This window comes from Podarcis vaucheri, assembly GCF_965113315.1.
Source record: "Podarcis vaucheri genome assembly, chromosome: 5".
Classification (NCBI taxonomy): domain Eukaryota; kingdom Metazoa; phylum Chordata; class Lepidosauria; order Squamata; family Lacertidae; genus Podarcis; species Podarcis vaucheri.
In genome coordinates this window covers 56,304,312-56,329,711 of record NC_138763.1, presented here as the reverse complement: position 1 = coordinate 56,329,711, position 25,400 = coordinate 56,304,312, and the positions used below count along the sequence as shown (strand labels likewise).

The 25,400-nt window shown below is 40.5% G+C and overlaps 1 protein-coding gene and 1 long non-coding RNA gene across 4 annotated transcripts in view; both read left to right on the top strand.

Moving 5' to 3' along the window:
- The window catches only part of FGFR2 (fibroblast growth factor receptor 2), a 115,964-nt gene that overhangs the window by 31,419 nt on the left and 59,145 nt on the right, over nt 1-25,400 (top strand). For 2 of the 3 annotated variants that reach the window (XM_082222755.1, XM_082222754.1), the window contains exons 4-6: nt 1,177-1,251; nt 8,265-8,434; nt 24,115-24,238. In XM_082222755.1, coding sequence (XP_082078881.1) covers nt 1,177-1,251; nt 8,265-8,434; nt 24,115-24,238 — 369 coding nt within the window. The remainder of the gene's footprint in view (nt 1-1,176; nt 1,252-8,264; nt 8,435-24,114; nt 24,239-25,400) is intronic. The other variant, XM_082222756.1, reaches the window with a different exon arrangement.
- LOC309532500 lies at nt 22,435-22,969 on the top strand. Its single transcript, XR_014219886.1, has 2 exons — nt 22,435-22,866; nt 22,908-22,969. It is a non-coding gene; the product is annotated as an uncharacterized lncRNA (long non-coding RNA).

Below are 25,400 nucleotides of genomic sequence, written 5' to 3'. Positions count from 1 at the left end.
TCTGCTCAAGCATTAAAGAGACATTCTGGTCGTATATAATTTTCTTTATTTTGCCAGCTTGCTCATGCTCTTAGATCATTTCCCCTGTTGGATGGTAAAGTGGGTGGCATTTTTAGCTGTGGTACCCGGCAATTCGCCCTCTCAGGTGGCTCAATTACCGTAGGTGCCGGGGAAAAAGCTTTTTCTTCTTTCAAGCACCTAATGTGTGTGTGTGTGTGTGTGTGTGTGCGCGCACTATGGACTGCTATATATAAATGCTATGGATTGTTTAGCAAAGTTTTTAATGTTTGATGTGTCACTGTGTTTTTAATATTCTGTTGGGAGCCACCCAGAGTAGCTGGGAAACCCCAGCCAGATGGGTGGGGTAATAACAACAACAACAATAATAATGTGGAATATCTTATTTGTTGCTTTATGCAATATATATATTTAAATACATTTTCCAAACATTTTCACAATAACCTTCAAATCAAATAATTACATTGTTTCACTAGTTGACTTCCCACCCTCACCTCCACAATGTTTTTACTCATACTTTTTCTGCTGCATTATATCATTATCTAATTAAGAGAACTGGGTAATCAATGTGGAGACAATACTTGGTTCTACTGCACAGTCATGTTAGAAAATAACAACACCCATCATTTGAAATTGTTCTCCAAATCTTCTCCATGATCAACTATACCAGAACTCCATTTTTTAAAAGTATCAAAACCTACACACACACACTGTAAACCACACACACTTGTTCAGGAACAAGTAAATAATCTTTTCTTGTTGTAATTTTTTTGTGCTTAATTTTCAAAGAGAGAAAATATCAGCAGCTCTTTAGAATAAGAAACTTTGCTTGGAAACATCTATGGCCATGACCCAACTAGACTATATGTACATGCAGGGATGAACAGTGCACTCAGTTGGAAGTTCCTTAGCAGCAGATACTTCAAAGAAGCCTCTGGCTGTGTACACAGTTTTTACCTACACAAACATATAGCTTCAGTGGATCATGGACTATATATGTATATATATATATATGCGTGCCATAAAGTGCGTGATGCTGCTTCTCTTAAAGAAGATCTGTTCCAGATGTGACATAAAAGAAACAACATGAGTCCAGAAAATAGGTGTGTTTGCTTGCAATGTGTAGTAGGTGAACAATGTTAAATTTTTAAACTTCAGATGTTCTTTCATCTGGAGATGATGAAGATGACAACGATGGCTCTGAGGATTTTGTGAATGACAACAACCAAATCAGTAAGTAACTCTCTGACTGCTGAAGGTGCCTGGCAGAATCCATATGGAAATATTTCCCCCCACCTAGCCTTCTGCACTCTCTTCAAGCACTTTCTTGGCTGTTAAACGCATGAGCAATCTATTAGCTGTAGATTTCAACTGGCTTGTTTCCTCTTTCTTTTTCTGTATTTCTGGTCTTCTGAAACATGGAAATAAACTATTATCATATTCTTGCCTGCTTGTTTATTCTTTCTTGTCTTAGTTGCCATTAACCTTTTAGCAGTTCTTCTTTTTTAACTCAACGTGTTCTGTACTGACACCTCCTCTTTCTTCATTTCTGGATCAGAGTTGTAATTTCCTGTAATGACAATATTCAAGTGATGGTTATGAAATTGAATTGTAATTAATTTTGTAGTGAAAAGAAAAATCTATGGAAAGAGAATGTAATGACACTTTCCAACTTAAGCTTTCCTAATGATGGTATGGTCTAGTCCCCAAGAATATACTCTACTTAGTTAGCTGTCTAGGCAGACACTTATAAGTTGTTCCTACATTAGAAAGTCTTAAGGTTCAAGGCCCAGCAAGCTCATTGACATGGTCCTAGGTAAGAATTCACAAATCCTCCAAAGTACTAGATCAGCATTTGGAGAAATGGTTTGATTCATCTCTGATCCTAACAGGAGCACCACCCACCCCATCACCACTCACCTACAATAAGGTTGCTGCAATATATTTTGCCCAACATAGTATAAAATACTGTGGATTGAAGCTCAACGCTCAAAAGACCAGCTCAACTGCTCAGCAGCCCCCAACCAAGACATTTTTGCTGCTTGAAACAAAGGATGAGATCTTTCTGCCCCCTTCATTCCATATATTGAAAGATGGTGGGAGACAGCCGAATCTAATTTCAATCCTGGTCTCTTCCACTTCTTTTGACCAGCAGGCAGGCTTAAGGGCTGCAGGGCAGGCTCTGTGGGGCAGCCACAGCCCTCTCCTCTAGCACCTCTCCACCACACTCCTTCCCTCATCATCTGCCACATTGAGGCAGCTGCCCCACTCTGCCTAATGGTACTGCTGGCCCTGAATAGGTAGGGGGTGGAACACCTGCCTAGGTTGATGCTTCTGGAGGTTCTTTCTAAGAAACCAGAGTCCCATAGAGGCAAATGCCTGCTGTGGCTAGAGTATTGAAAATGTTTCGTGGAAAGAAAAGTCAACAAGTGTTTGTAAAGAACCTTGGTTGTGAAGAAGCCTTAACTTGGGGACAATTCATTTCCAGTAAGCCATGGTGTTAAATTATACAAAGTACCCTCTAGCCTGAACATTTAGAACAGGGGTTGCTTACCTGTGACCCTCCAGATGTAGGAGTGCCTCTCCCTGGAACACTGAGCATCAGCAATGCTGGCAGGTGTTGAGGCAAGTTGATGTTCAGCAACACCTGGATGTCCACAGGCTCCCCATCCCTGATTTAGAACCTTTCATCTCCAGATGCTGAATTATTATGAGTTTTCTGGGAGGGGTGAGTATATTTTCGGGTAATGCTAGTGTGGGCTTATGTGATTTGTAGGTGGGCTTATTTGACTTGCAAATCAGAGCCGTGTTTATTCACAGGCGTAGGGTTGTTTATAGCTTTAGGGGCAAGCCCAGCTACGTGTGTGAGCTTTTAGATAGGCTTAGATGGCAGTTCTTGTAATGATCAGTGATAACAGGAATGTTAGATTTATAATGTGAAAAGTAAGGAAAGGCTTTGCAGCTTGTTGCTTTAAGAGGAGACTCTGAACTTTACGTATATGTGTGTGGGTCATTTTCATTTGTCATTTTATGCCATGTTTATTTCTACTGCAACTTTGTGATGGAGACACACACTTATTAATATATATTGTATATATAAATTCTTACCTCATCTGTGGGCAGATATCCTAACTGTGAGAAAACAATAGGTTAGATTAAATCCAAGCAGTATACTGAATGTGCTTTATATTACTTCCACCTATTGTTGGAATGTTATTTTTTTACCATGAGGTGCAAACATAGCAGCAGCAAAAAATGCAGATCTCTGGCCATAAAGCAGAGGAAAAAACTGATTAAATAAATTAAATATTTTCTGGGTCAAGCTAGTGGCTCACCTAGTCCATCATGCTGTTAATACGTTAGTGAACCAGATGCTCATGGGAAGGCCTGCAAGTAATATTACAATGCAACAAGCTGAATGGGAATGCTTGTAATAATAATAATAATAATAATAATAATAATAATAATAATAATAATAATAATATACCACTCTTCATCCGAAGATCCCAGGGCTATTAACAACAGAGAAATTCAAAACAAGAATACAAAACACAAAAATCTATACCAACACTACTAATTAGTATTAATTTAAAGGAAGCGTTCTTTAAATCGACCTATCACGAAAACATATTCTTTTGGAGGTGTAAGTGGATCCGATTCTATGCATGTTTTTTGCAGCTGCACCACACACACACACACACACACACACACACACAAATAACCCCAATTTGGGGCCACAGTATTGGATATAAAACAGGAAATTGCCGAGTACGTATCATCCAGGAACTTGAAAACAATCCTCCTGCATGTTACAATCAGAAGTGTAGTTCTCCAGTTGGAAGCAGGCTTATTGACCGGTGCTAAACCTTGCATCACTCAACACTGAAGAAATAAAAACACTCCGGCTGTAGCAGACTAATGGGGTGGGGTAGGGGGACACTCTATCATTAGAATTAACATACAAAAGGAAAGCTTCAAGCAGTAACCAGTAAAGTAGATTTAACAAGAGATGGCCCTTGACCGTCCAATATTGGAGTTCAAAAGCAACAGATAACAGTTCCCCATGAAACTCTTTCTCCTTAATATAGTATTCTATACCATGATGTAAATTTCCCCTTCCCACTTCGTTTTCACATTTTCCAGTTATTATCCTGTTCCCTTTCTTATTGTAAAAAGTATAAAAATATTAATAACCATTAATGTTACAGTATTACGTAGCTGCCAATGTAATGGATCCCGCAAGATCCAAGACTACAGAGAGGTTAATAGGGGTTTATGTAACACCTGGCCTAAACGCACCTTTGTATGGTCCTTAAATGCTGATGGTGAATACAGAGTAATAAATAAATAGACCCAAGATTGGCTGTGTTTCATCGATCTGCAACCTAATAGCAATAATGAAATTATCAGAAAATGCCATCAAAACAGTGCAGCATACAAAATGTTTCAGATCATATTAGTAATATGTACAATGAACCAGAGAGGGAGTCTCACCCTGAGAGATGTTGCTTTGCCCAGGGCCAGCTTATGTGCTTCCTACTCTGCTTATTCTCAGATTTATAATCATTATGGTGGTGGGAAATGATGAGAAACCAAGATGGCAGTGTGATGGAAAGGCCCAGTAACTAGAAATCGGGTAACCATTGTGCTCTTGCCAAAGTGCTTGTCACTGATAACAGAGTTCACAGCACTGAAAGAATCATCGCATCTGCTGGGTTCTTGTGATTATAGCAGCGCCGGCTGACTCCTGTGCTCTTTAGCACCAATCTTGTTCATGTGCCGTTTGGATTAACTTTATCAGGAATTTGGGATTTGTTCCAGCAGGGTTATTTGTCTGATCAAAAGAAACTGCTTTGTGGAACGTGCTAGCGCTAGAACAAAAAAAGAAAAATGTACTCATGTATCGGTACTTAATAACATTCATGTTAGATGAACCCCCTTTTTTGTTGTGATCCTCGACTTAACTGCTTTATTTCCACATTCCCCTGTAGTGTTGTTGCCATTTTGTATCTAAGAAATCATTTTAATGGCGCTTTCTCCTATGTATCTTTTGGAATAATTAAAGTTTTGTTGGTTGTGCAGTTTAATTTTAAATATTTATAACTTTCCCGGCGTTATGCTTGCAACTGCATGTTCCAAATATCCATTGATTTTTTTCCACTTAATTAATTTTTAAAGCTTCAGGCTAAAATGAAATAGTCAACTATCATTTCTAGAATAATTTTAATGCTTAAATTTGAATATTTTCTTTTGGTGAGGAGGCTTGTTAAGGACTCTGTTGCTGTATTCTTCTCCAGCTGTATTTTTATTTTGGTTTGTTGGGGGAAGTGGAGTGGAGGAATTCTATGTGTGCTGATTTCAAGAACTGCCATAAACGTTTGACGAACGGAAGGGTTTGTTTGTTATGGAGCGGTCGCTTGTAATAAAGGAAATGAATTAAGGCTGAGAGAGGAATGGTTATGTTTCTGGACCCCTCTGGTCCTAAAAATGTCCATAGTAAATGGATTTATTTCAGGAAGGATCTGTTGTAAAATAATTAAAAGTCCTTACCGTTAAATAGATTTCCATCCTTAATTTTTAAACAGGTAAATTAGTGAACTGAATTAAGCACAGTCATTATATAACTGTGCAGTTAATCAGATTTCTTGTTATCTGCAGTAGAGGGCTCAGGTCACTACTGTACAGCAGGAGAATTATGGATGGATACTGAAAATCTATTGTAGTAATTTCAGCTAAGCCAATGCAGTTCTTATGCTTTCAGATTTGTTTTCAGTTTTGTTAGTAATAATCCTGCTTTTGGGGAGAGGTGGCTTAGCTATGGTGCCCCTTTAAAAGCATTTATTTACTTTTGATAATTCAGTCTTCTGCAATTCATCACTGATGTGTTGACATCCAGTAACATCATTTTTTTTGTCAAAACGTAATTTACCAGTGGGTGTTTTGTGGGGACTGCGGGTGGTGCTGTGGGTTAAACCACAGAGCCTAGGACTTGCCAATCAGAAGGTCGGCGGTTGGAATCCCCGCAATGGGGTGAGCTCCCGTTGCTCGGTCCCTGCTCCTGCAAACCTAGCAGTTCGAAAGCATGTCAAAGTGCAAGTAGATAAATAGGTACCGCTCCAGCAGGAAGGTAAACGGCGTTTCCATGTGCTGCTCTGGTTCGGCAGAAGCGGCTTAGTCATGCTGGCCACATGACCTGGAAGCTGTACGCCGGTCCCTCGGCCAATAAAGCGAGATGAGCGCCGCAACCCCAGAGTCGGTCACGACTGGACCTAATGGTCAGGGGTCCCTTTACCTTTACTTTAACTTACCAGTGGGTGTTTTGTAGTGTCTATTGGCCAACGGAGATGTCCAGATGCCATATGTTATATAATGTAGCTATGCCCAATGAGCTAAGCCTCATGGCTATGAGAAAGAGAGGGCCTTTTCAGTGGTGGTGCCAAAGTTGTAGAACACCCTTCCCAGAGAGACTCTCTTGGCTCCCCCATTGTGATCCCTTTGGTGCCAGCTGAAGTCCTTGTTTATTTTTCCAGGCTTTTCAGTCATAAAACCATTTAGTGGTTTACAGATCTTTGCTTATTCTTGGAGTTTAAAGATGTATCAGATCTGTGAGCTCTGTTTATCTTATTTTCTGCTGTATTGCATTTTATGGTTTTAAGACAGGATTGGAGAACTTGTGGCTCTCCAGACGTCATTGGACTCTGAATCCCATCAGCTCCAGCCAGCATGGCCAATGGCCAAGGATGATGGAAGTTGTAGACCAAAAACATTGAGAGGGGGACACAGGTTTACCAGTCATTTCTAAACAGCTTGTTTTGTATTTATTTTATTTTTTCTTGGAGACTACTGAGAGGATTTATTCTATTGGGGATAAACAAATATATTATGTAACATTTGTTTTCTTCATAGTATTGGATTGGCTGCTTAAACCCACATAATATTATTAATGGGCATCATTACCAAACTCTGGATGTCAAAGGAGCTGGGGGGGGGGCAAGATTTTTTAGGGTACTGCTTTGGAAAAATTCTGCACTCAGAAACTCCAATTTCAAAATGAAAATAAAACATTGCTAGTGTTGGGGATGGTCATTTTGTTGGTTCTTAGCTATGTGTTCTAATCCACCTGTTACAAGAATCTTCCTTGTTTGTTCCAGTTATTTTATACTTAGGCTGATTTTTCCTAGTATGTAAGATCAGTAAACATGGGACAGAGTTGATCACTTGGCATGGATTAGTACAAATCACCTCTGTCTTCATGCCATAGTTATCTGTATTAACCAAATCTATATATAACTTTCACAAAACATTTTGGACAGGAGAGATTAGAAATAGTGTTCCTTTTCTATTGAAGTTAGTGCGCTGGTTTTTTGTGTGTGTGTGTTTTGGTTTTTTTGGTGTGTGTTTTTTTGGAGAGGGAACATCAGGAATACTCCCCTGGGTGTGGAATAGCTTTTGAGCAGCTAGTTACAGTGAGTGTCTGTTTTTCCTAGAATTAAACCATGGTGTTTTAACAAGCACTCTGGTCAGAGATTTGTTTGCTTCCCATCCAAACTCTGACATAGAATTTCATACCATGTTGTACTGCATGTTGAGAGATCAGCAGCAGAGAGAGGACCTTGTTTTGCTGTTGGGTTGGGTTGGGGAAAATGCCAGATCCTTGTATGAAACAATTCCAGTGATTTTGTTCGTTATCATAGTTGTTCTCTCCTTTTTTAAAACAGCAGTTCTAAACACACACAGACACGCATGTTATCTGAAAGCCAGTCATTGATTATTATAGTCCAAGCCAAAGGAAAATAATGCCAGAGTTTCAAATGAAGGCTCTGATTCTCTCTCACACAGGCAAACTTTCAAAGTTTCAAACATTCTGCATTTTAGTACAATTTTTATTTCTGCATTTTAAAATGGTTACCTCAAGCCTAAAGGCTATGGCAAGATGACAGGTGTCATGTTATTTTTATAGCTCTCTGTTTCTTGAAATAACTTTTCCTTACTTGCTGTAAGGCATGAATCACAAGCAATAACTCTAGCTGAAGCAGGGTAGATCTTTGTCTTTAGGTACACACTGAAATTTCTAAGGTACTCGAGTGTCTTATGTGCTTTGCCAAAGGCGACATAAATCAACAATGTAGAACTTCAGTGCTCCCTCTAAAGTATGTTGTGTCATACTGGAAATCATGCAAATGACAAGTGATTACATTCTTCTTCTTCTTCTCCTCTCTCTTTCTCTTTTTCATTTTTGGAAACAGAAGGACCTAAATGGACACAAACTGATAAAATGGAAAAGCGGTTACATGCAGTTCCAGCAGCTAACACTGTCAAGTTCCGTTGTCCAGCTACAGGAAACCCCCTACCAACTATGAGGTGGCTAAAAAATGGCAAAGAATTTAAGCAAGAGCATCGCATTGGTGGATACAAGGTAAGACACATCTTCCTCCACAGGACAAGTGGAGTTGGTGTATTATACGTAGGAATGCCAATAAGATTTAGATGCAGGATGCTGTACAAACTTCCCTTATATCATGCTCATAACAGCCATGTAAAGCTATATGTGGCATCCCATATGTTGTTGGACTACAACTCCCATGTTCCCATGACTGTTGCAGAGGTATCACAGGATGTGGCTATTCTATAGGAAAGTTATATTTCCATGTCACGTGACCTGGTTTACGTCAGTAGTTTATTTTCTCCAACCTATTCCCTATGTGAGTAACATGTGAATAGGGCTTTTTTGAGGGATGGGGAGCCTGAAACTTCAGTCAGTATGGAGAATACAGAGCTAGATGGACCAGTGGTCTGGCTTTGTACAATGTGGGTTCCTATGTTCCTATTCACTGTGTTTATAATTAAACTCAGATTTGAAGCTCTGATATGCGCAGAAGCCTGCCTCTGCTGGACAATGCTGGCCCTAACTATAGTAAATTTCTGTAGAGTTTTGAGTAAATGGTAAAAGCACATGCAGTACCTTTAAAGGATTCTGGTTCTGGCTCTCTTCATCTTCCCTAGAGCTTTTTTTTCCTTTTTCTTATTTTCTGTTTGTAAGGTCAAGTTATCAAAAGATCAGACATTGTGAATAGAGCTCTTACTGAGTAAGGGGTTAGTGATGAAACAACAAGGGGGAAAAACACTTTACGAAAACATTGTTTGTAGAAGTGTTCTTAACAGTCTGTGCTTTTGTGCTACGACAGCCTAGAATATTCCAACTTGCAGACATATAGTAAAACAAAGCAAAACAAAAATCTTACGGCTTGGTGACTGCACACTTAATGAGCAGGAAGACTATTTTTATGGATTTTATGGTCTGTGAAATAGATGCAGAAAGCAGTGTTTTGAGGGCAAGTAATTGCAATTACTTAAAATGGTTTGCTTGAATTGAAAGTAGCATCGGATTAGTTGTTTCCATTCAAACTGTGAGTTACTGATTAGAAAGGACATCTAGAGAGGTTAGCTAGAGTGCCAAGTTAGAGTTAATATTAAACCTTTAGGTACCTACTGGGGTCAGGGAGGGAAAAAACACTAGGATTTGATAATTTTGCTTTTATTTGGTTATTTAAGCTGACACGTGGATGATCTTTATGTATGTAAAAACAAAATAAAACACTTCCACAAAATAACCCTCATCAACTACGAAAAACAAAAACCCTCACACGAAAAGAGTCATCATTAAAGAAACCTTTACTGCGAATAAAATATGCACAAAATCTAGTTGGACTTTTATGTACACCATTAGGCATGTTGAACTCTCCAAAAAACACTGTCCCCTGCTTGTGGCAGCTCAGCCAATGGGAAAAGTGTAAGTGGCAGGAAATGTATGCTGGGCACCATGCATGATGGGGTGAGAAGGATACAAAGTGCAAATGGTTCCCGCCTTTTGTATTTTGCAAAACGGGCAATTGGTGTTAGAAGTGGGACTTGCTACAAAACGTTGCAGGTGCGCTCAGGAGGGTGTAATTTTGATAATGCACCTACAAATATCATAGCAGCTTTGTAGACCTGGAGAGGGAGCTTCAAATTGAGCCATGAAGCTCAAGCTCTCATAAGTATGGATGCAGTTTGTATATGCAAAAAAGAAGAAAGTGGCCTGGAAAATAAAAAAGGGACCAATCATGTCTAACTGGCCTAATCAGAGGAAACCAGGTGCGCTTTGAGATGAAATTATAATGGGGCAGATGAAGACTTAGCTGTGGCAGCTACATGGGTCTCAGGGGATGCCAAGGTGCCCTCAAGGATGGTTGGTGAGGGCTATAGCATTAATACCCCTTAATGGCCTGTAAGGACTTTCTTAAAGCATCCAGTTAAGTGGTTTTTCATTATATGAATTCTGCAAATATGAATTCATATATTTGTTCAAGGGCGCAAATGCCTAACTTAAGTTTGTAAATCTACAATGGCCAATTTGTTCCAGCCCTTTACTGCTCTCTGTGGTTTTCTTACCAGGATAGGTTATAAGTTTTACCACAATGTGTGAATAACCTCTGAAAATATGCCTGCTGCAAATGCTAAAGAAGACAGGCTTTAAAATCTTTTATTTTTTTCCTTTCTAGCCAGATTTCCTATAGAAAGTGTCAGTTTTTCCAGAGATGGAGGCATGCTAATGTTCCAGATGAACATTAATTAATGAAGTAGACTTTTCTAACTACATTTGCTTACCTCATAAAATATAAAGGTGCACCTGGCAACACCTCCTTGCTTTTCGTAATACCAAAACGCATAAATGAATTGGCTACCATTCAATGTTACACACTTGTCTTGGGGATGATAGAGTGAAATGAAGCCAATTAAGAAAGTCAGTCTAGTCTTGGAGCACAAGCGAAACTTTGTTCCAATCCTAATGAGTGTTCTGCCTTTTAGGGGAAAAAGGTGTGCAGCTGTTTGTTTCAAAGAATAACAAACACATAAAACTGTAAGCTGATGTTCACTGATTAGAGTCACTTAGCCTACTTCTAAAATGGAGGGCACTTGGAAAGCAGTCTGAACAGCAGATGCTCCCACTCCCTGCAATATTGCAAGGGGGGAAATCCCACTTGGCTTGCCCAAGAAAAGTGTGCACGTACCTGTAGTAGTGCTCTCTGGATTGTGGCCATTCACTAGCAGAAAGTCACAGGCTTATGCAATTCTTTGACTTGGGTCACCACTGTAGAGCATTTCCAGATTCAAGATTTTGGTAGGAAGGCAATGGACCTCCAAAATAGCTTTTCTAATGCCAGAATGGTCTAGGACAAACAACCGCTAAAGAGCTAAAATAATAAAAAATAAGCCTCCAGACTTTACCTAGAGTCTTTAACTGGGTTGGTTTGCAGGTGTGAAACTGACAAGGGGCTACTTCAGAGGTTGCCAGTTCATCTTGGCAGCAAGCCCCACCAGAAGAAGGTAGCTATTGGAGGAGGTTGTCGGCTGGTCTTGTCATCAAGGTGAACATGCAAGCAGTTTCTCCAGAATTTGCCTTGAGAATGTCTCACCTTGATCAAGAGAGCACAGCCTCAGCAATTATAAAAATTAGAAATTGAGCAACTCTGTTTCCCCTGCCAACACATACATGGTAGTGGGGGAGAGAGAGAATGTCATACCTGGGATAAGGACAACACTTTTCAGTAACAAAAAATTGAAGTAAATGTTGAGAAAATGTGACACCCCCTTACCAGAAGCACACCCTTGAAGGGGCCGTGTGTGAATTGTCCGCCATAAATAAGAAGCAGGGGTATATTTGTTTGCCTTATGCAAAGGGTGTGTGGGTGGGTGGGTTAGAGAATATATTTACCAGATTTAATGAGTACAGTCCACAGACATCCATTAGGTGTAGCAAAAGGTTCTCCTGTTTCTCACTGCACTTCTGTCATTTTAAATGGTCATTTTTGTGAGCTTTTAAATGTGTATATACAGCCTCTTCAGTTGTCCCTGGACTCTCACCAACCCCAGCCAAATAGCTAGCCAGGGTTTATAGGAGTTGTAGTTCAACAGCATCTGGAGGGTATCGGGTTGGGGAAGCCTAAACTACAGAGACCCCAAATGGCATGCTTAAAGTTCCATGAGTTTTTTCTCCCCATAATTATTACATGAGACCAATGGGTTTCATGGTTACCATTCCTTTCTCTTAAACTCTTCTGATCTCCATGGGTTGCTGTAGCAGAATAATAATAATAAAAACTGGACAGTCGTTATAGGCTGCATTATTAGAGTCGTTATAGGCTGCATTGATCAGAACCAGTTATCTCAGGGAATCACTGTGGTTTTGCTTTAGCAGAATTATAAAGTCGGGGGAGGGGGAAGACCCCTTGGTATTGGCTAATCTGTGCTTTAGGTTCCTCATGCTATCTCTCTGTATGGATAGGCATAAAAAAAGGTGAACCATTGAGCTGCTTTCAGCAAAACATGCCAAAGGATTAGGTTTTTGTAAATCAGATTTGTAGGAAATGGCTCTGATTTTATAGGTATAATATTTCCAACAGACATATTCATAATCCAGATCACCACTAGAAGATAGAAGACATTTTGTGTTACAGTGGAATATTGATATCTGCAACTGCAGTTGACCTCACATACACAGACTTTTGCATTATTGGGGGATGGAAATACAGCTTATTTTTCTAGACGAAGGAAAACCTGACATTCCTTATGGCTCCTTGGTTCATCTTAGGGCTTATCCACACTGCTGTTTGCCCAGCACTTTCCCCTGGGTAAACCCGATCTTTTGCACTGAATCAGAACAAGAAGCAAATAGGTTTTCTGTAGATTGCAGTTTGTTCCGATTTAGCGCTAAGGAGCAGGTTTTCAATGGGCAAAGGCATAACCGCTTGGATCCATGCCCAGAAGACTCAAATCAAGTGAATAACTGCTGAGACCTTTGCTTTCTAGGCACCGGACAAGCAGAAGAGTGTGGACAAGCCCTTTGTTATCATTTTCCTTGTTGAACAGAAAGTGTGATACCATGGTTGTGTGTTTAGCAGTTTGTCCTTTTGTTCGATGAATGTACCATTTCACTTTTTTTATTCAGGATGGAAGTGCACAAATGTTACCAGTTCTCTAGGAAACTATAACTCAGAAGTTGATTCTTCTGTTGTGAGTGACTCTGTTTTTCAAACATTTGGAAACACTTGGGTTTTCCAAGATACACAGAGGTCATATTTCAAAGAGCTGTTGGCTTCTTGTGTGTGGTTCTTCCGACTACCATCACCATCTCCTCCTCACACACATGGCTGTGGGTCTTTGGAAGAATTCCTGTATAATCTCCCCCTCCCCAAATGGGGAGCCTGTATGGACCGTAGCAAGATAGTGCATGCCAATAAGAATGAACAAGGCTCTTTACTTTCTTTTTCACCTCCCAGAAAGTAAATCGAGTCCTATCAGTTTTTACTGCTTTAAGTATTAAAAGGGGTGTTTGTTTCCACAGCTGTGTTTTGATAAGCTACGTTTACCACAGCCCTTTTTACACACTGTAGCTCAGCTTGGGTAAATATATGATAGTTTTCAATATATGGATGCAAATCTATAGGAGCCACGTAACCATTTGCCTTGTTTTGTGGAGATTGTGCAGAGTGCTGCACTTCATTCCTTTCTTTGCTGCTCAATTCATGATTTCAGTTTCTGATAACAGAACAGAAATCCATTGTGATTCAGAGGAGTTAAGAGGTATACAAAGTGTTGCCATCCTATGATCATTTTTATTATGAAAACACAAGAAGAGAATCATAGAACTGTGGAGTAGGAAGGGACCACAAAGGTCATCTAGTCCAACCTCCTGTAATGCAGATATCTTTCACCCAACATGGGGCTCGAACCCACAACCCTGAGATTAAGAGTCTCATGCTCTGCCAACTGAGCTATTCCCACTGTGTACAGAAAATAATTAATACTAAGTGGTGGAGGGAGAGATTACCCTGCATCTCATTGAACTCACTGAAATGTATCCTGGCAAGAGGAAGGGGAAAGGGAAGAAATGGAGGCAGTGAGAGATTTTGCTTTCTTGGGCTCCATGATCACTGCAGATGGTGACAGCAGTCACGAAATTAAAAGACGCCTGCTCTTTGGGAGAAAGGTGATGGCAAACCTAGACAGCATCTTAAAAAGCAGAGACATCACCTTGCCAACAAAGGTCCGTATAGTTAAAGCCATGGTTTTCCCAGTAGTGATGTATGGAAGTGAGAGCTGGACCATAAAGAAGGCTGATTGCTGAAGAATTGATGCTTTTGTATTATGGTGCTGGAGGAGACTCTTGAGAGTCCCATGGACTGCAAGAAGATCAAACCTATCCATTCTTAAGGAAATCAGCCCTGAGTGCTCACTGGAAGGACAGATCCTGAAGCTGAGACTCCAATACTTTGGCCACCTCATGAGAAGAGGAGACTCCCTGGAAAAGACCCTGATGTTGGGAAAGATGGAGGGCACAAGGAGAAGGGGACGACAGAGGATGAGATGGTTGGACAGTGTTCTCGAAGCTACCAGCATGGGTTTGACCAAACTGCGGGAGTCAGTGGAAGACAGGAGTGCCTGGCGTGCTCTGGTCCATGGGGTCATGAAGAGTCGGACACGACTAAACAACAACAAGTGGTGGAGGGAAACATGGATAGGATCAGGCTGTGAATATGTAGCAGTATTGTGTTCCCTGTTATAGCATGGCTGAGAACATCTCTTTGTATAGGTTGGATGTGTCAGCCCTATGTGTGTATTCTATCCCAGAGATCAAAATGCAGTTACTTCTTTTCTGTCACATAGAGAAGGTTAGTGACTCTCTTCCTCATTTGCATGCGTGGAGGAACTCGTGGAGATTTCACCATTACTATGAGGACTGTGGTACCAAACTGGAAAAGGAAATGCCATGGATACCTCCATACTGGCATCATAAATTGGCTCCCACTGTTGTTTCTATATGCTGTAACAGAGGAAGATCTCAGAACAAGTCAGCTGAAGACAGGTGGGATTCAGAGCAACTGATCACTGCTTAAAAACCTGTTCACGTACTAGATCAGCAAGGCAAGTGAAAGGTGGCAGCTTGCATGTGACAGCCTGTTTTCCTAACTGTCACTGCATTTAAAAAAACTTACTTTGGAGGCTCAAAGCTCTCGAAACATATGATCAGCAAAATCTATAGCTATAGCCACTGGCCTGGATCCTTAAAAAAGCTAACTAACAAACAAAAACCCGTCTAACAAAATGGAGTACAAAAGTTCTAGTGTATATTGACTCTTTTCGATCTTTTTTTTTTAATAAGGAAGCTAAATAACAAGAAATGCACTCATCTAGAAGCATTCTGACTGGCTGTTACTATCCAGTAGTTGGGTCATGAGTTTTCCCTGAGACAAATGAAGGCAAGTAAGATACAATAAATCTAGGAGGAGATATCAAAAGACTCTGTTTCAAATGCAGAACCCATTGTAACAGTTGGCAGCGCAGATATTGTCTGCAAGTTGGGGGATGCGGAATCCATTAGCTGAGTTTTCTAGTTCTCGAACAACCTTGCTCAGTGAATTGTCATTTTTAGCCCTGAGAAGGATGGTGTTTGTCAAAGCTTGTCAAAACCTGCTTAGAGAAGCCAGCGTATTTTTTTCCCCTACCCTTGCTTCTTTTTAATTAGAACAATATTTGTCTGTTATCCCAGTCTGGCAGGCATAGGCCAAATGTCATGCTGCAGAACCATACGAAGGTTGGCTTTGTAAATAGGTTAATTGTGCTGTCACTGCTCATGGTCTTCTTCCTGTCCACTCATGCTCGTCAACCAGTCTAAAATTTAAGAGATTCCTCTTATTTCTTTGGAGCCCAGTAGCTTCGCTTTCCTGGTACTTAGTTTTGCTCCAGCACACAGCTTTCTGGGACTATTCTTACTGTATTCCAGCAAGTGGATTCTCAAGGTTCCTCAGGCGGAACTGGTGCCCCTCGCTGAAGAAGCTTGAATGTCTACCAAGCATAATTGTGCATATTTGATATGGCACTCTCTGAACTTCCATTAGACGGGTTTGGCGAAGGTAGCATGTTGGAGTCCAAAACAGGATGCCTATAAAGCCAGCAGTTGGGTTGTTTATGCGATACTTCAAAGATCTGTACCAGGATCTTTTTGTTAGTGGTTTTGCATAGTAAACATAACTGAACTCTAGTGACTTCTAAAAGCATAATTTCCATCTTTTTTGGCTGTCTCTTATGTGGAATAACATTCTGTGACAGAACGTAGGTTTTCATATTATGGTATGTGCTGAAGCCTAAATGGCTTGCCTAATGTAAAGAAGAGGGGACGCGGGTGGCACTGTGGGAGAAACCACAGAGCCTAGGACTTGCCGATCAGAAGGTCGCGGTTCGAATCCCCGTGATGGGGTGAGCTCCCGTTGCTCGGTCCCTGCTCCTGCCAACCTAGCAGTTCGAAAGCACGTCAAAGTGCAAGTAGATAAATAGGTACCACTCCGGTGGGAAGGTAAACAGCGTTTCCGTGCACTGCTCTGATTCACCAGAAGCGGCTTAGTCATGCTGGCCACATGACCCGGAAACTGTATGCCGGCTCCCTTGGCCAATAAAGCGAGATGAGCGCCGCAACCCCAGAGTCGGTCATGACTAGACCTAATGGTCAGGGGTCCCTTTACCTTTACCTTTAATGTAAAGAAGAGGTCGCCCACATGTCTATCTGAGGACTGTTTATTCCACTAGAAAGTCTCAGCTTCAGCCAGTTGTGTTCATACTTTGCATGAGCTAAATCTTCATTGAGTAGTTCAGAAGACTTACAAAATTTTGCTCCTCAGAACTAGTTTCATAAAGAGGAGAGAGGGACTCTAAAAAAAGAAATACGTGCTGTCTACCTTAACAGTCTGCCCAGACTTTGTGAACTGATGAGGATTGATTAGCTGGGTAACAGCTTGATTCAGTAATCTCCCAACAGCTAACAGCCTCTTCAGCAAAGAAAAAGATAGATCTTGTTAGGTTTTTGCCTTGTCAACAAGATGAATAACTTGAGCCATTATAAATGTAGTTTCTTGACACGGTGTCATAAACACTTTGTGCAACTAAAGTGATTATTTGGTATGACGTAGGTAGGCTTAAAAGTTGTGGGCTTAAAAGTAGACACAGTATCAATCTCACTTAGAATATTAGATGAATATTGTCAGTGTAGCAGGTTCTCCCCCCAGCCCTACCCACAAACCTGGCAATATCTTCATGTTCATATTATATGCAATGGAACTGATGGTGTTATCTTCCCAAATTAGACATTGGAATGGCTGTAGTCTCAGACAGTCTGCTTTTCATATTTTCAAACCAGATAGGGTAAAGAGAGCAGGTTTATGTTGGCTAACTATAAAAAAAATGTGTGTGCACTCATATGTGTGTGCATGCGCACGCGCACACACACACACCCTTACAAAAAGCAGAGCATATGAAGGCATTTCTCTTTTGTTGTAAAATGATGATGAGGAACTAGGTGTGTAAAATGTGAAGCAGCTGAGATGCAGGGAAATGTCATCACTAAAACATTTTTGGACCTTCTACTTGGGCAAATCTGAGGAGAATCTCTGCTTAGTCTAAGGAAAATAATTGACTGTGTTTGTATGATCATATATCTGCTTAATAAGCCAAGATATAAGTGAGCCTTTTCACTCAGCATACAGGACATCTAAAAGATTGTCTCACTTATTATAATATGCAGCTGATCACAGCATTCGGCCAGATGGGGGTCTCCTCAAGTTACCATCTCGTCAAGAGGTCTGTTCCATATGATGTAGGAATTGGGACTTTAGTGGGAACAGTTAACCTTTGGAATTCCTTCCTGTTGTGTATCAGACAGGTGTTGTCTTTATTTTATTCTCCATGTCTGTTGAAGACCATCCTCTTTCAACGAGGCTTATAAGTGGAAATCTTTGCCCCAATCTGTATCCCTCTTGGATTTGAAATTGTTTTTATGTTGTTGTTTTTTAAATTGTTAAATCACTTCATGAAATGAATAAGTAAGTAAATACAGCCCTTTGCTTCAGCCAAGCAAACAAACCGGTAAGACTTCCATTACCTATTTTGCTGTGTCATCCCAACCAGGAAACTGTGGTTAAAGGCTTAAGAACCAGCCAGACCATTATGTTGTCTTAATATCTGGACTTGTTCAAAAGCTGTTGCCTACAGTTTCCCCATTAAGATGATGATGATGAAGAGTTTGGATTTGAGATCCCGCTTTATCCCTACCTGAAGGAGTCTCAAAGCGGCTAACAATCTCCTTTCCCTTCCTCCCCCACAACAAACACTCTGTGAAGTGAGTGAGGCTGAGAGACTTCAGAGAAGTGTGACTGGCCCAAGGTCACCCAGCAGCTGCATGTGGAGGAGCAGGGAAGCGAACCCTGTTCACCAGATTATGAGTCCACCGCTCTGAACCACTACACCACACTGGCTCTATTAATTTGAATTAATTTGAAATTTCCTGGTTGGTTTGCCAGCTCATCTGAAGGAAGAAGCAAAGGAGCTGTGCATGTCACCAAAGGTCTCATTCATATATTAGTTTATTAAACTGAGATAATCTGGACTCATCCAGGACTCTTTCATGAGAGACTAGCGAAAGGGGAAGCACAAGTAAGGCTGCACTCCTAGGCTTGCATACTTGGGAGTATACGCCACAGAGCTCAGTGGGACTTCCTTCTGGGTTAATAAACATAGGATTACACTGCAAGTCATACTTTTGCTTTGAAACGCAAAGCGGAACATCATACCTTCATCATGTGTGAGAGATGCATGGGATCCAGATGTGGATCAGCTCATGCATATCCCACAGTTTACACAATATTTTTTTTTACCACTTTCAGAAATACGAAAGAACCTTCATCTTCAATTCTTCATTAGTAAATGAGGGAAATAATAGGGGTTCTACATTAGAGTGATTGTAAGGACATGTGAGATAAAGCCTTTAAGTACATTGTAGATTAACAGTGCTATAGTAATTGCTTCTATTGGTTACAATTACAGAATCATATTTTTTTTAAATCTTTAGCTGCAGATATTGTAAAAGCTATTTACACACAGAGAGAAACAGAGTGCTTGCAAAAGTGTGAAATATGGTAAAGCAGTTCATAGCTATATAATAAATCAGTGCAAGAAGGAAAATATCTCTGATAAAGACATGGGGTATGCCTGTTAATTCCCATAAGGCAGCACACACACTATTTGCAAGTTGAAGAGTACTGCAGCGGAGCTTAGAATGAAGAGGTCATTAAGGAATCTTCCTTGGAAAGAAGTAGATATTCTACATTACTTTAAATTGTATGAGTTTAAGATCAGCCTGTAGCTAGGGATTGAGAAGACTTAAATATAGAGGTAAGGACATTGGAGCTTGATAGGTGGAGTGCTGTGGAAATTGTACAGAGTTTTGGAAAGAAGTGATAAGATGGTGCTGGTAGGATTTTAGCAGACGCTGTCCGGATTCAATGAATGGCACTGAACTATAATGTAAGGGAACGAACAAGTTATGTTTTCTGTGTACCAGAGAACTGAATGAATTATCTGTGTTAGCTAATTCACTTAATTGGATTGATGTGTTGTGGGCTTTGGGTTGAAAGGGTCTTTGCAATGTGCAAAACGTTCACTGAAACAGTAATGATTGTTTCAGAAGGTGCCCAGCTTGCAACTCAGCCTTCATGCACCACACAAAGGGGCTGAAAGTGAGTCGAGCAATAGCACAATACTGTATGTGGATAATAATAATAATAATAATAATAATAATAATAATAATAATAATTTATTTGTACCCCGCCCATCTGGCTGAGTTTCCCCAGCCACTCTGGACAGCTCCCAATCAAGTGTTAAAAACAATACAGCATTAAATATTAAAAGCTTCCCTGAACAGGGCTGACTTCAGATGTATTTTAAAGATAGGATAGCTGCTTATTTCCTTCACATCTGAAGGGAGGGTGTTCCACAGGGTGGGTGCCACTACCGAAAAGGCCCTCTGTCTGGTTCCCTATAACCTCACTTCTCGTAATGAGGGAACTGCCAGAAGGCCCTCGGCGCTGGATCTCAGTGTCCGGGCTGAACGATGGGGGTGGAGATGCTCCTTCAGGTGACTGAGTGCTTGTCAAATTCATTTAAAAAACCTGCTTCATTCAGTGCTGACTGCTGCATGCACCTGTGCCTTCCACATTCACAACCCACTAAGTTTAATTGGGAGAACTGCTCCAAACAGTTGCTGTGTAGGATGTGGGAACTGCTTTGGTTTCAAGTTCCTGCAGGGGCAAAGATGTATGCATTTTGGGTTCCCAGTATACATCAGTAAACATCTTTTATCCTTTCAGTTGCACCCTATAGTTAGCCCTCTTTTATATAGCTGCTCTTTATAATTCTCTACCTATGTTGAGCTACTCCTGCCTGAGTCACAGTGCGGACGGGGGAATGGGACATTGCAGGAGCAGCAGTGATTGTTAAGACCGAAACTTTGGCTCCTCACAGACTGTTTCCTGGTGTGTAATAGCTAGCTGAATGTACAAAGCACACCCAAATTTTCATTCTGGAATTGATGCTTATCTTATATCACATTCCTGACCAGGAGGTCAGCATTGGGCTCATAAATGTGAAAAAGCAAGAGTTGAAAGGGGGGAAAAATGCAGGCACAGAAAATCTTTTTTCTGATGCTTTAAAGTTCAAAGCCTGCATTCATAACATAGCAGTACCGGTGCCTTGCTGCCTAATGAGACTCTTAGGAAATAAAAGAGATTTTATGTTAACTATGGCCAGTAACCAAATAAGGGCACAAAAGTGCATTACTTGTGTGCGGCAGGATCTTTGCTGAGCTGAGAAGCTGCTCTTTTCAAAAGTGGGGATATCCCTTTGGTGATAAAAGTTACTGCAGTGGAGATGGAAAGCTGCAGCTGAAGTTCAGTGCACGGTTCTCTCATGAACGTTTTTGTCCTGACCTACGTACTACGGACTTTGTGTACTTGAAAGAGAAACATGACAGTGGTGACTTTGCCTTAGTATAAGGTGTTTCTATTCTTTCAAGCCAGGACACCCATTTATTTATTTATTTTTACCCATCTCTCCTATCCATGAAAAGCCTCCCCTCCCTCAGCTGCTTCAGAGGTCTGGAGGGTGAGGATCCTGCTGATCAGAGTTGGAAATGGTTTTAGGCATTCCTGCATGGGGGGGGGGGGCGGGGAATGGGCAAAAATTCTGTGCCCTGACTTGTGCAAGCAGAAGCATTTCCCCCTAAGAGTCACCGCTGAATAAAAGCCCATCACTTTTCACAAACAGCAGATGTGGAGGAACACCTGTTTCTAGGTGACATCTGTTGGCTTTTTGCAGTATAGTAACGCTGCAGAGAGCTTGCTGGGGAGATCATGCATTAAAAAGAAAGGACTCAAAAAGTACTTAAAGGTTTTAATAAGAAAAACAAAAACTCCATTTACACTAAATACATCAACAAACCAACATGACCCAACCACCAACCCATCCCCCAGGGTAATGGAAGAGCTAGGTGCTGCTCCTTATATACTCTACCCAGATGCTGACACGCCTTAATCAAATACAACTCAGCAGCACCTGCTATGTTTCACAGCTGTAAAGCTGGGTCTCGTTAGTTTGTTCTGGCCCTTGCTCCGGCCCCTTAAAGATACACACATCGGGTGGAACAATGATGAACCTTTACATTTAAAGAAACCATTCAACAACATCATGTGTACCTGCAGGCTGAAACACACAATGAAGTATTCCTCTGTCGAAACCAAAGCAAAATGCTAAAATCCTGTACATAGATAACCCAGTGTTGGGGCCACCCCTTTGCCTGACATGCTGGTTTTCTCTGTACAAAGCTGTTGAGTAGTTGTTTTTGTATAAAGGAGCATATAATCTATCTGATCTTCACCCTTTACATTCCTCCTCACAACATAATAAGAACAGAATTCATTATGATGTAATTGCAGTCCAAAGAACTACAATCTATGAAACACTAAAATATCTTCTTTTTTTATTATACCAGCAACAACTGAAACAGGATCAGCAGGGTATAAAATCAGGCAGCTAAAAAAATGGAAAGGTTAAAAAAGCAGCAGCAGTTAAATATGAAGCACTAAAATGCTAATTAAAAGCTGCTTGGATATATAAGAATGAACGTTTAATTATTAAGATACAAAAATACAACCTCAATAATAAAGTTAGAAAATAATAACAAGGAAGTCACACATGAGTGGAGGGAAGACACATGGCAGGAAATAAGAAATCAATAATTTTTGGTACATAATGAAATGTGAAAATGTGAATTTACGAGTTAATGTATATGTATTGTTATGTAAAGATTTCATATATGTATTGCAACATTAATAAAAAATAAAAAATAAAATAAAAGCTGCTTGGAATAGAAAAGTGTTCAGTGCCTTTAACGCTGACAGTATACTGGTCACACATGCCTTCTTAAGAAGAAAGTTCATGAACATGGAGCTACCACCCAAAAGGCCCTGTTTATGATTCCTTCCCCTTTTCTAAGGAAAAACCATCTTCCGCAGAAACTGCTGCTTGCCTTCTATCACTGTGCCATTGAGAGCGTGCTCACTTATGGCTTATGTGTGTGGTACGGAAGCTGTACTACCCAGGACAGGATGGGGTTGTGCAGAGTTGTTAAGGCAGCAGAGAGCATTGTTGGCTGCCCACTCTCCACCTTAGAGCAGATTTATGCCACAAGGTGCCATAGGAAGGCACTGGACATAGTAAAAGATCCATCACATCCTGGTCACTGTCTCTTCGAGCTCTTGCCGTCGGGACGGAGATACAGGACGATGAAGACAAGAACGAGCCGTCTTAAGAACAGCTTCTTCTCCAGAGCGATCTCGGCCCTGAATGGGAAGCCTGGACTTTGAAAGTCATCTAATCTTCCTTGCTGTATTATACTGTATTGTTTTAATTAGTGTTTTTATAGTTGTTTTGATTTTGTGTGGAGTGCCCTACCTGGGTGGATGGAGCAGCCAAGTAATTTCGTTGTCCCCGAGAGGGGGCAATGACAATAAAGATATTATTATTATTATTATTATTATTATTATTATTATTATTATTATTATTAAATATTTCTTGATGGAAGGCTCATGAGCAGAGCCTCAGAGGCTGTTCTTAAGGATTGGTCAGGTTTATGCAGAGGTAGGCACTCCTTCCCATAACTAGGTCCCAAGCTTAAAAGGGCAGCCGCCAGCACCTATGACACAAAGCTCTGCGGACGTTAAACATCTGTTGTTGTTTTAGGAACTCTGTCCCCAGAGGTAGTGTTCACATGTTGTAGTCAATTAAAAGAATGAAAAAAGTTCCTAGCCTATCTTTCACATCTCTGTATAAAATCTCTGATGTGCTATCAGGGATTTGCCAGAGAACAGACTACGTTGTTGTCCTTGAAATGGGAAGGGATCTGTGTGAATTTCAATGTGTAGCATTGAATATGGACTAGGCCATGTTTATTCAGAACTCCATGATCTATGCAGGGCTTTGGATTGCAGCTGTACCTCTTAAAATATCAATAAACAACGGGAGCCATAGGTAGAGCGTTTAGTCATCTGGAAGTATGTCCTCTGGGCTCATCACTGCTCTCCATCTCCTGTGACTTTTCATAACTCTTGTGAGCCATTGTGGTGTAGTGGTTAGAGTATTGGCTGGAATCACTTTGCCACAAAACCCACTGGGTGACCTGGGCTCACAGGGTGATCCATCCCACAGGGTTGTGAAGGTAAAATGCAGATGGGGGAAATCATGTATGCCTCCTTGAGGTGCTTGAAAGAAAGTGTGACATAGATCAATAAAAAGCAACTAAAGAAATACCTCAATTTCTGTTCTGTTCTTTCAGTTCAGAAAACCACAGATGTCGGCACTTAGAATGAATTTGACTAGATAATTACATCCATGCAGAATTGCTAATTTTGTATCATTTGGGTTTTTGTTCCTGCTGTATTTGGAGTTTTGTGACACTTCCACCACAGTGTTATGCCTGCCTTGCTGACATAGTGATGTGGGTTATTCCGCTATGGGTTTCTGAGCATCTGACTACTTTTCAGGGGTACCACAGCCATTGTGGTCAGTTAGAGTAGAAAAACAATGAACTATTTGAAGGGTTAAAATGCATCATCTTTGTGAGCCCATGGTGAGGGTTGGTGTCAGCTACTTAAAACACTTTTGAAATTCTCTTAGGTCCGAAATCAGCATTGGAGTCTTATAATGGAGAGCGTGGTCCCATCGGACAAAGGGAATTATACCTGTATTGTGGAGAATATTCATGGATCCATCAACCACACATACCACCTTGATGTTGTTGGTGAGTAAACTCTCAGTGGCTAAATGTTTTTTCTTTCTTTCTTTAAGTGATGACTTAGATTTATTTTCCTCCTAATTATCTTTTTTTAAAAAAAGGTGAAAATAACTAAACGTAAAACTTAAAATGGACTTAGAATGGAGCATACATGAAGCAGAATAGGCCATACCATGAAGCAGTGACCATTAGTTGCTTCAGATCAGGCCCTGTTTTTCTGTTAGTTTGAATTCCTGTTTTTATATTCTTTTCTGTTACTGTTGTGTTTTTGTTTTAATGATCATTACTGTTCCTGCTTAGAGATTTTAAAATACTAAACTGTTTATAAGTGCTTTTAAGTACAGTAAATTAACAAATGGAATGATGGGTTTTTTAAATTTAAAAATTTAAAAAGGTCCTTGACATAATTCAGGGTTAATCTTAATCACTTTGATAGGTTTAATTTGTGGTGTGTGGCCTGATTCTTTAAGACCCAAAGAAACTTAGGATGTTGGAGAACTATATATATCTCTCTTCCCCCTCCCCACAGCAAAATCTCCTTATTCAGCTGAGGTGAGCTAACCTGGAGACTAAACCATTTTTTTTGTTTGAACACTTGTTTAAACAATGTTTATTGAAGGTGCAGCTCCAACGGCTGCCAGGAATGGTAGTAAATTGCGTTCCACATGACTCCATCCTGTACAGACCAGCTGCTGAAAGGGTGCAGCTGAATTATGTTCCCTCACCAGGGAGTGGGTGTGTCCACAATATCTAGCAAAGGAGGAAACCAAGGGAATATATACACTTCTCTCCTAAGAGTATTTTCTCCTTTCCTGGACAGTACTTCAAAGAATTGTGTTGCAGAAAAGAAGTAGGGGAGTCTAGAAGGAAAAAACTTCTTTTAAAATACCAGGAATGAAACTTTCTGAAAAGGACACTGTCTTGAAATCCCCACAGTGTGTGCAGTTTTACTTTTTTGGGAAATTTTCTTTTGTTTTCTGAAAGTTAGGCAAATATTTATCAGAAGCCCCTAGCCTCTTCTTCCTCTTTAAGCTTTTCAATGCCTTACATTCAAGAATATTCTGCAGTTTATTTTTCCTGGCAGAAAATATTGGTGACTTGCATGAATGAATGGAATGGTAATGAGAGTTATGTCATTTATTGCTATGTCTGCTACTTTCATAGAGAG